This window comes from Natator depressus, chromosome 14, assembly GCF_965152275.1.
Source record: "Natator depressus isolate rNatDep1 chromosome 14, rNatDep2.hap1, whole genome shotgun sequence".
Taxonomy (NCBI): domain Eukaryota; kingdom Metazoa; phylum Chordata; order Testudines; family Cheloniidae; genus Natator; species Natator depressus.
In genome coordinates, this window is record NC_134247.1 from 36,993,318 (window position 1) to 37,003,890 (window position 10,573).

The following is a 10,573-nucleotide window of genomic DNA, read 5'->3' on the forward strand; positions in this document are numbered from 1 at the left end:
ATTCTAGACACTTATTCAAACACATTGACTCATACCCAAGATTCCTTCTGTGTTTTAACACAGCTAATAGAAGTGATAATCATCTCCTGCCTATTAATTAGTATTAATTACGCATAGCACCATATTCAGATGTAAAATATAATGAGCCAATTTCTTCTCTCGGTTACACCAATGTAAACTCTCAAGTTATCCATGATATACTCCATAGTCATCCCACAGATCTTCCATTGACACTACAGATTCATAAGATGGTCCACAGACATTACAGAGCAACTCCATAGATTCTACAGAGTTGCTCCATAGATATAACACATTTACTACAGGCTCACTCCACATCTACTGTAGAGTTACTCATTATAGAGTTAATACATAGCTGTTCTGTAAATGCTACAGATTTACTCATTATTCCACAGATTGTACAGGGATTTTCATATATGTTACAGTGCTATTCCATAGTTACTACAGATTTACTAGTAAGTTACTTCACATATTCTAGTTGCTCCATAGATACTACAGCATTACCACAGAGTTACTCCAGATCCTACCGAGTTGCAGTATAACTAAAAGCAAAACTGAGCCCTACACCAAGAATATATTTCCCAGTCTGACAATTCTTTATTCTGACTTCCATTTATTACCCTCTCCAAAGCCCTTATCTTCCCATCATCCTCTTTATGGTGCTGATGATCATGTACAACGTGGTGTGGAATATGGACACCATCTTGTCCATGGGGAAGCTGCCAAAGAGCCAGGTGTAGACGTAGAGGGCTGGACTGAATATGATGAAGACTGATGATGATGTGGGCGATGCAGGTGGAAGCCACTTTGCTCTTTCCTGGACCGGATCCTGAGCTTGACCAGCAGGACAGTGTAGGAGATGAGGAGGAGGACAAAGTACATCAAGGTGACCACGTTGCTGTCAGAGAACATCAGCAGCTGCACCACATAAGAGTCAATGCAGGCCAGCTTGATCACCTGAGGGACATCACAGAAGAAGTTGTCAAGCTCGTTGGGACCTCAGAAGGATGGTCAGATGGTCAGAACCACCTGGACAATGGAATGTAGGAAGCCTCCCATCCACGCGTCCCTCACCAGGGTGCAGCAGGCCCCTCTCATTTTGAGCTTGGTACAGTGCAGAGGTTGGCAGATGTTCCACGTAGCAGTCATAAGCCATGACCTTGGCTGCCCCCAGGAGGTGGAGGAAGAAGAGCTGGGCCATGTAACCCTGGTATGCAATGGTCTTGCAGTGGGAGAAGAAGTTGACCAGCATCTTTGGATGGGTGACAGAGTAATAGCAGAAGACCAAGTTGTCCAGGAAGTAATACATGGGGGAGCCCGGCAGGGGGGCTGCCCTGCATGGTGAGGATGATGAAGAAGTTGGCTGGGAGGATGATGATGTGGAAGAGCATGAAAAGGAAGAAGAGGATGAGCGGGACCTTATGGGTCTGAGATAGCCCCACCAGGACAAACTCTGTCAACTCCATGAGGTTCCCATGCTCCATCCCATCAGTGTGGGTCCCTGTAGCACACACAGACTGGGGAGAGGGGAGGACATTATAACAGCCACCGTTAACTAGCACCTCAATGTATAACAGCACTTTGAGCCAAGCAGAGATGTGCGGGCCAAGCACATTGGGGCTTTATTGTGGGGAAGGGGTGAGAATGGAACCCTGCACTGAGGTAACTTACACACCAAGGGGTGGACCCAGTTGCAGGGATATGGCTGCCACTTCTGCTGGCTTCTCCACAACGGGATCTTCCCCATATACTGCCCCACTGCCCTCAACGGAGCTCTGCCTGTTCACACCAGCTGGGGATCTGGCACCATTTGCTCCAAGGAAGCTATGGCTGATTCATAACAGCTGGGGATCCAGCACTATTGACTCCAAAAGGAGCGAGTCTGATAAGCCCCATTTAATAGATGGGGACACTGAGGCATGGAGAGTGGCAGAAGTCACTTGCACAAGGTCACACAGACATTCAAAGCCAGTAACGACTGGAACTCAAGAGTCCAGACTTCCAGCCCCCTTGCTTTAACCACTAACCCTACTCCCCTCCCCCCAGAGCTGGGACAGAAACCCAGGAGTCCTGACTCACGTCCCCTCTATTTTCTAACCACTAGTCCCCACTCTGATCTGTGACCTGTTTCCCTCTCTTGACAGTGCTCACCTCACTTTCTCAGCAGGTTCAGACACTTGTGTTTTGGAGCAGGTTTTAGCCAACCCATTAGCAGGTTTGGCCTCTGAACCCAGGGGCCTCCTGATTATCTCTGGGCACCTCATGGGCTGAGCTGGAGGCACATCCTTGCTGTCTTGCAGCCCACTTCTCACTCTGTCTGGCTCCACATCACATGACTCTGTCTCCCGATCGCTCTGAAAGGCCTCAGTCATCTCGAGCTGGACACCAAAAACTAGCTTTAGTTCCAGATTCCTGGGGAGGCCCTTTTACACAGACACCAAGTGAGGTATATAAACCTGGAGCTTCATTCACTGCATTGTTGTTCCCACAACATTGGCTAGACTCCTAGGCTGAGGTTTTCAAAGTGACCAGAGGGATCTGGCATACAAAAGTTCAGAGACCCAAAGAAAAACTCAATCCTCATTAAAACTAACTGGAATTTGATGGCCAAATATCTAGAGGCAACCTCGAAAATTCCATCACTGGTCATGCTGGCCCCACCATGAGCACAAAACTGGGATTGTCAAGGAACTGGTTTAATCTTTGATTGTTGTAGAGTCCTGGACAGAAATCTGTCCCCAGGAGATATTATGACATATACGAAGCTGTAGCCTACTTCACTGAGAGAGGTGGAGATGTGTTACTCTGAGGTGTGGCCTAATTCAGCTAATATCTCCCGGAATTAATTTTACCAGAGCTGGTCAAAAACACAGGGGAGGGGATCAGAATCCTCTTACTCCCTTAAAACAATTCAAACTTTCTTTACATAATTCATAGAAATTTAACTATTTAAAAGAACTACCATTTTTGTGAGTTTTTTGGAGACACTTTGTTCCCATTCTTGGGGGAGTTCAAATTAGATTAATAGATTCCAAGGCCAGAAAGGACCATTGTGACCTTCTAGTCTGACCCCCTGTACAACCCAGCCCAGAGAATGTCCCCAAAATAATACCTAGAGCAGATCCTTTAGAAAAACATCCAATCTTGATTTGAAAGTTCTCAGTGATGGAGAATCTACGAAATAAGTAATTAATAATAAACTAGGCGAGATTTTCAAAGGGGATTAATGGAGCTGGGCACTCCTATCGAAAGCAAACTGGATTTAGGCACGCAAATCAAGTAGGTACCTTCGAACATTCCAGTCTATATGGATAATGTGCGCATGCAGTTACTTTAGAGTAGATAAAACTCTCTGAAGGATAGAAACTCACATTCCTCACATCATAGATCCATTCATTAGCTGATGACGGTGAGACTCCACCATGGGCAGATTATTCAAGAATTGTCCTCTATGGGGCACCTTAGACCTTCCTCTGAATCAGGTGGTACTAGCCACTGCCAGGGACAGGATCCTGGACTAGATGGTCCAAAGGTCTGACTCAATTAGACAGTTCCTCTGATCTATAACAAGCAGATGTTGTCAAATAAAATTCCAATGAATGTTGCACCCATATCAACTCAAATGCATTTAATTTAGTTTTAATTATTCATTCTTAAAGCTGGTCAAAAATGAAAATTGTATTTTTCTGAGAAATGTCATTGCTTTGTTTTCATAGAAACATCCCATAATATTGCTTTTGGATGGGGGCTGGGCAAAAAAAAAGAAACTGGAGACTGAAAAGTGTTTGGTTTTCAAAAAGCTTCTCTAGTGAAAATGCCACTTTATGGTGTATATTTTCTAGTTTGGAGAAAAGATTTCTGATATTGAAAACTTTTTCCCCAAGACCTGAAAAAATATACAAAAAAGGTTTCCATCTCCAGGTTTTCATAAAAAGAAAACCAAAAACAGCTTCCCCACACCAACAAACAAAAACCCATAGAAAAATGAGTCCAAAATGAATTTTTTTCCATGCCAAAATTATTTTCAATGACAAGCAATTTTTCTTCAAAAATCTATTTTGAGAGGAAGATATTTTTGAGCATGGCTATTCATTATGAGTTATCCTCCAAGTTGTAATTATTATCCCCATTTGATGGATGACAAACTGAGGAATGGAGCAGTGAAGTGACTGAACAGTCAGAGGAATAGTTGGGATCAGGTCTCAGGACACCTGGGCCTTTAGCTTTTTAATAATTAATTATCTGATAGTTGCACCTGATGTCAGAGGCCCATTTCATTAGGTACGACAAAGACTCCACCTGAAGGAGCTTACAGTAGAAAAGACAGGCAAAGGATGGGAGGGAAAAGACAGCCCCAGGGAATGACTTTCCCCGGGTAACACAGCAGGTCAGTGTTTGCCTCACAACCTTTCCTCTAGACCCTGCTGCCTAATTGTAATTGTGATTATTTTAGTTTCTGGAAACTCTACAGAGAAGTAGAGGGCAAGAGAAATATACTGTTGCTTTTGGGCTATTGAGGGCTCCAGGGAATGAGTCCACAAGCCTTAGAAAACAGACATGGATAAATCACCTTCCCACAGCACCAATCTTTTTGACACAGGGCTCATCTGCAGACAGCACAGATCTCAGTGTATTTCCAGCAGCTCAGGCTCAGTGCAGTGGGGGAACGGCCTCTCATAATACAGTGATAGGAGCATTAGACAGAGAGATTGATAGAGCGGTGTGTATGGGGCTGGAGAGAGAGGGGCAACCAATTGCAGTCTGTAGCTCGAGGAGAAAAGACATCTCAGTCTGATGGATTCCACACAGACCGGCACTGTAAGTTTGCTCTTGCAATGAAATATATTTGGGGATTACAGAGTGGCTCTTTAAGGACAAAATTGTAAATGACAATATGTATTTTTTTTCAGAGTTTCACTCTTAGCTCGATTTGGGCATGGGAAACTGAGGTAATCCAAAGCAGTTACCTTAGGAAAGAGAGGGCAGAATATCCATGCCACAGTTTCCTCCTATTGGGAGTGGGGGAATTGATCAAATTGACACAAATATTTTTTAGAATGGACTGAGAAGTTTACATTAAAATTGTTCAAAAATTGTGACAAACACTATCAGCTCACTGTTACTTTTCTCTATGTATACATTAGTTTGTTGTTATTGCTGTCTGTCTGTCTGTTTGTACTTTTCTCTCTCAATTAGTTTGTTTTTACTTCTCTATCTACCTGTTAGCTTGTGTTAGTTCTGTATTTCTCTCTCACTCTCTGTATCTGTTCTTTTCTAACTTGTGTCTCTCTGTTAGTTTGTTGTTACATCTATCTATCTATCTATCTATCTATCCATCCATCAGTTTGTGTCTAGTTCTCCCTCTCTTTCTCTATCTCTATGTTCATTGTCAACTGTTGGAAATGGGCCATCCTGATTATCGCTACAAAATTTTTTTTTCTCCTGCTTATAATAACTCACCTTAACTGACATGTATCCGACAAAGTTGGTATTCACCCAAGAAAGCTTAAGCTCCAATACGTCTGTCAGTCTATAAGGCGCCACAGGACTCTTTGCCGCTTTTATAGATCCAGACTAACATGGCTACCCGTCTGATGCTTGTCACCTTAACTGATCACTCTCGTTATAGTGGACATGGCAACACCCATTTTTTCATGTTCTCTGTGTGTATATATATATATCTTCCTACTGTATTTTCCACTGCATGTGTCCGATGAAGTGGGTTTTAGCCCACGAAAGCTTATGCTCAAATAAATTTGTTAGTCTCTAAGGGGCCACAAGTACTCCTCTTTCTATTTTCCATGTTTATTGTTACTTCTGTCTATTAGATTGCTGCAAGGGGAGTTGAGTCTAGTGGGTTAGAGCAGCAGGGCTGGGATCCAGGATTCCTGGGTTCTATCCGCAGCTCTGGGAAGGGAGTGGGGTCTAGTGGGTTAGAGTTGTAGGGACTGAGAGCCAGGAGTCCTGGGTTCTATTTGTGGATTTGGGAGGAAGTTCACTCCAGTGTAGAGAGCAAGTAGAGAGGAACCAGAACTATTGAGTCCCATTTCTGTCTCTCATAAGGACAGGCACTCCTTTCCCCCATAACTTGAAGCTGAGTGGTTAGGGTACTAAGCTGGCATGTGACAGACCCAGGTTCAAACCTTCCTTCTGATTGATGATGAGCAGGGATTTGAATTGTATCTTCACTTTAGCAAAGCTTTTGATATGGTCTTCCACAGTATTCTTGCCAACAAATTAAAGAAGTATGGATTAGTGAATGGACTGAAAGGTGGATAGAAAGCTGGCTAGGTTGTCAGGCTCAGTGGGTAGTGACTAATGGCTTAAAGTCTAGTTGGCAGCTGGTATCAATCGGAGTGCCCCGGGGGTTGGTCCTGGGGCTGGTTTAGTTAATCATCTTTATTAATGATCTGGATGATGGGATGAATTTGACCTTCAGCAAGTTCGCAGATGACACTCAGCTGCGGGGAGAGGTAGATACACTGGAGGGTAGGGATAGGGTCCAGAATGACCTAGACAAATTGGAGGATTGGGCCAAAAGAAATCTGATGAGGTTCAACATGGACAAGTGCAGAGTCCTGTACTTAGGAAGGAAGAATCCCTTACATTGCTACAGATTGGGGACTGACTGGCTAAGCAGTAGTTCTGCAGAAAAGGAACAGGGGATTACAGTGGATGAGAAAGCTGGATATGAGTCAGCAGTGTGCCCTTGTAGCCAAGTAGCCCAATGGCCTATTGGGCTGCATTAGTAGGAGCATTGCCAGCAGATCGAGGGAAGTGATTATTCTCCTCTATTCGACACTGGTCAGGCCTCACCTGGAATATTGCATCCAATTGTGGTCCCCCCACTACATAAGGGATGTGGACAAATTGGAGAGAGTCCAGCGGCGGGCAACAAAAATTATTAGGGGGCTGGGGCACATGACTTACGAGGAGATGCTGATGGTTATTTAGTCTGCAAAAGAGAAGAGTGAGGGGGGATTTGATAGCAGCCTTCAACTACCTGAAGGGGGCTTCCAAAGAGGATGGAGCTCAGCTGTTCTCAGTGGTGGCAGAAGATAGAGCAAGGAGCAGTGGTCTCAAGTTGCAGTGTGGGAGGTCCAGGTTGGATATTAGGAAACAGTATTTCACTAGGAGGGTGGTGAAGCACTGTAATGGGTTACCTAGAGAGGTACTTTTCTCATTCTCTCCTGTTGAGGCAGCTCCGTTTTGTATCAATAATTAAGTAGTCACTGGAGCAGGGACTTGAACTTGGCTGTGCCAGACACAAGATGAGTGCACCAATTACCACGCTGGAGAATTCCCTGTCCCAATGACCCTCCATTGTCACTTGCAGCAGTCATTCCTGTTGGCCATGGAGAGTCATTGGCCAGAGAGAGGCTGAGATGCAGTCAAAGGTAGTGATTAGAGGAGAGGACTGGGAGTCCAGCCACCTCAGTTGTGTTCCCAGCTCTGGGATGGAGTTGAGCTCAGTGGGCAGATCCAGAACTCTTGGCTTGTGGGTTAGAGCAGGGAGCAAACTGGGAGTCAGGACTCTTCCAGGCTCTGGGAGGGAATTTAGTTGAGTGGTTAGAGAATCAGGAGGGGAGCTGTAATGTCTGTCTCTCACAGTGAGAGTGGAATCCCGGCTAGAACGGGGGATGGGGTGTCAGGACCCCTGGGCTGTATTCCTGACTAGAGTTCACTGTGTAATTATGACTGGGCTCGGTCACCTCTATGCTAGATGCTGCTCCCGTTTAGAGCAGTTTAAATGGGGAGTAATTCCATGGCATGCAGTGAAATTACTCCACATTCACAGCAGTGCCCCTGACAGCAGAATCTGGCCAGCCAGGCCCCCGATTCCCCTTGGTAAACTGAGGATAGTGACATTTATATACCGTTATCCAGAGCTCGTCCACCTCTGGGTGGCAAAGATATACATGAACCTCAAAAGTAGGGCTGTCAAATGATTAAAAAATTTAATCACAATTAATCGCAGTTTTAATTGCACTGTTAAACAATAATAGAATGCCAATTGAAATTTATTTTGAATATTTTGGGATGTTTTTCTACATTTTCAAATATATTGATTTCAATTAGAATGCAGAATACAAAGTGTACAGAGGTCACTTTATATTATTATTTTTGATTACAAAGGTTTGCACTGTAAAAAAATAAACAAAAGGCTAACTGATGATGAGAAAAGATTTGAATTGTATCTTGACTTTAGCAAAGCTTTTGATTCAGTTTCCCACAGTATTCTTGCCAGCAAGTTAAAGAAGTAAGCAAATGTTTGTAATCAAAAATAATATAAAGTGAGCACTGTATACTTTGTATTCTGTGTTGTAATTGAAATCAATATATTTGAAAATGTAGAAAAACTTCCAAAAACATTTATAATAAATTTAAATTGGTATTCTATTATGGTTTAACAGTACGATTAAAACCACGATTAATTTAATCAAGTTAATTGGTTTTGAGTTTATCCCTTGAGTTAACTGCAATTAATTGACAGCCCTACTCAAAAGCAATTGGTCTTAGTTCTCCTCTCCATCACCCCAGTGTGAATCAGGAGTAACTCCATTGGAGTGAGTGGGGTGTTTTCTCCAACCTCATTCCCATATTACACCAATCTTCACAAGCTAAGGGTCTGAATCAAGGAAATTAAGGTGGTTTTCACAAAAGGAGAGTTATTTAACTGATCTAATCCTGGCCCTTGCTCTTGTTCTTCCCTCCACAGCCATCACACGATGTCCTGAGAAAGAAAATGTCCAACCGAACCACCGTGACCGAGTTCCTTCTCCTGGGATTCTCTGACATTTGGGAGCTGCAGATTTTGCATGTTCTGGTGTTTCTAGTGATTTACCTGACAGCCCTGGTGGGGAATCTTCTTATCTTCATGGCCATAGCCTTCGACCACCACCTTCACACCCCCATGTACTTCTTCCTGATAAATCTCTCCATCGTAGACCTTGGCTCCATCTCTGTCACTGTCCCCAAATCCATGGCCAACTCCCTCATGAACACCAAGTCCATTTCCTATGCTGGATGTGTTTCCCAAGTCTTTTTCCTCCTCTTCATGCTGGGAGCGGATTTTTCCCTTCTCACCGTCATGGCGTATGACCGATATGTCGCCATCTGCCAACCACTGCACTATGAGGCAATGATGAACAGCAGAGCTTGTGTCCAACTTGCAGCTGGTTCCTGGATCAGTGGGATTCTCTACTCTGTGTTACACACCGGGAACACGTTTGCATTGACCTTCTGTGGAGGCAACATGGTGGATCAGTTCTTCTGTGAAATCCCCCAGCTACTGAAGCTCACCTGTTCTGACTCATATATAAGTGAAGTTGGGGTTATTGTCTTTAGTGTGTGTTTAGTCTTAGGCTTCTTTATTTTTATCATTGTGTCGTATGTTCAGATCTTCAAATCAGTGCTCAGAATCCCCTCTGAGCAGGGCCGGCATAAAGCCCTATCCACCTGCTTTCCTCACCTCATTGTGGTTTCCTTGTTTGTTTTCACTGGCTTCTTTGCTTACCTGAAACCCACCTCCCGTTCCCCATCTACTCTGGATCTTGTGGTGGCTGTTCTCTATTCCATGGTGCCACCAATGATGAATCCAATCATCTACAGCATGAGGAACAAGGAAATCAAAGGTGCCCTGAGGAGACTGACTGGGTGGAAGTTATTCACCAATAATTAATTTTCTGCCTTTCCACAATAAACGTTCCCTCACTTTCCCTCTTCATTAAAGTCAATTATATCCAGCTTACACTCACACAGGTCAGATTTTGATCTCAGCTGCACTGTTGCAAAGCCAGATTAACTCCACTGATGTTAATGCAGCTGGGCTGATTTACACCAGCAGAAGATCTGGCCCAGTTGTGGAGTTAAATTGGTGTACACTCTGCATGTGAGAAGAATCAGACTTTCATTCTCTGCCAAAACAATACCTGGTAGACTGCTTGGCCATTTGTACCTGATTCATGGCCACTAAAAACAAGGATGAGGATTTTCTTGCCTGTGTGTGTATAAATCAGGAATGGCTTCATTGGAACCAAAGGAGTCAGACTGGTGTTAAACTGGTGTATGTGATAGAAGACATTTGGGGTGGATCCTCATTAAATCAATGTTGACCTGGATGGAGCTAAACCAATGTACGGCATTTGGGAAACAGGCCTATTGACTTTATTGGAGCTAGGCCAATTTATACCAGTTGGGGTTTGACATGTATATTTATTGCAGAGTGGCCACATTTCTTTCAGTTACTGCAGCCTTCTCACTTTGCAGCCGAGCCTTTAGAGCTGTATTCTGATCTCAGTTACACTGGAGCAAATCTGGACTCTCCACTAGTGTGTTTTGGCATGTTTGTGTATATGTGGAGTAGTTGTGTGTGCAGAGGGAGGGAAGCGTCTATTTTGTGTGCTTCTGTGTGTAACACTGTAACAATGTCTCTTCACAGATAATTTGCAGAGATTTCAACCCAGGGCTTTCAGAGTTTCAAGCATGAGCCTGCACTGAAGGACAAAGCCTTCTAGGCTCATAAACTGACATATGTGGTCTACCCACTAGATGG

General features: G+C 43.8%; 1 protein-coding gene and 1 pseudogene across 1 annotated transcript; one reads left to right on the top strand and one right to left on the bottom strand.

The window, feature by feature from the left end:
• Positions 1 to 652: 652 nt before the first annotated feature.
• Positions 653 to 1,502, bottom strand: LOC141998889 (olfactory receptor 4N5-like; annotated as a pseudogene).
• Positions 1,503 to 8,764: 7,262 nt separating this feature from the next.
• LOC141998137 (olfactory receptor 14A16-like) lies at positions 8,765 to 9,700 on the top strand. The gene has a single exon (XM_074970775.1). The coding sequence runs from the start codon at positions 8,765 to 8,767 to the stop codon at positions 9,698 to 9,700; it is 936 nt and encodes a 311-aa protein (XP_074826876.1).
• The last annotated feature ends 873 nt before the right edge of the window (positions 9,701 to 10,573 follow it).

Coding starts and splice junctions, on each gene's coding strand:
- LOC141998137 (XM_074970775.1), top strand. CDS start 8,765: ATGTCCAACCGAACCACCGTGACCGAGTTCCTTCTCCTGGGATTCTCT.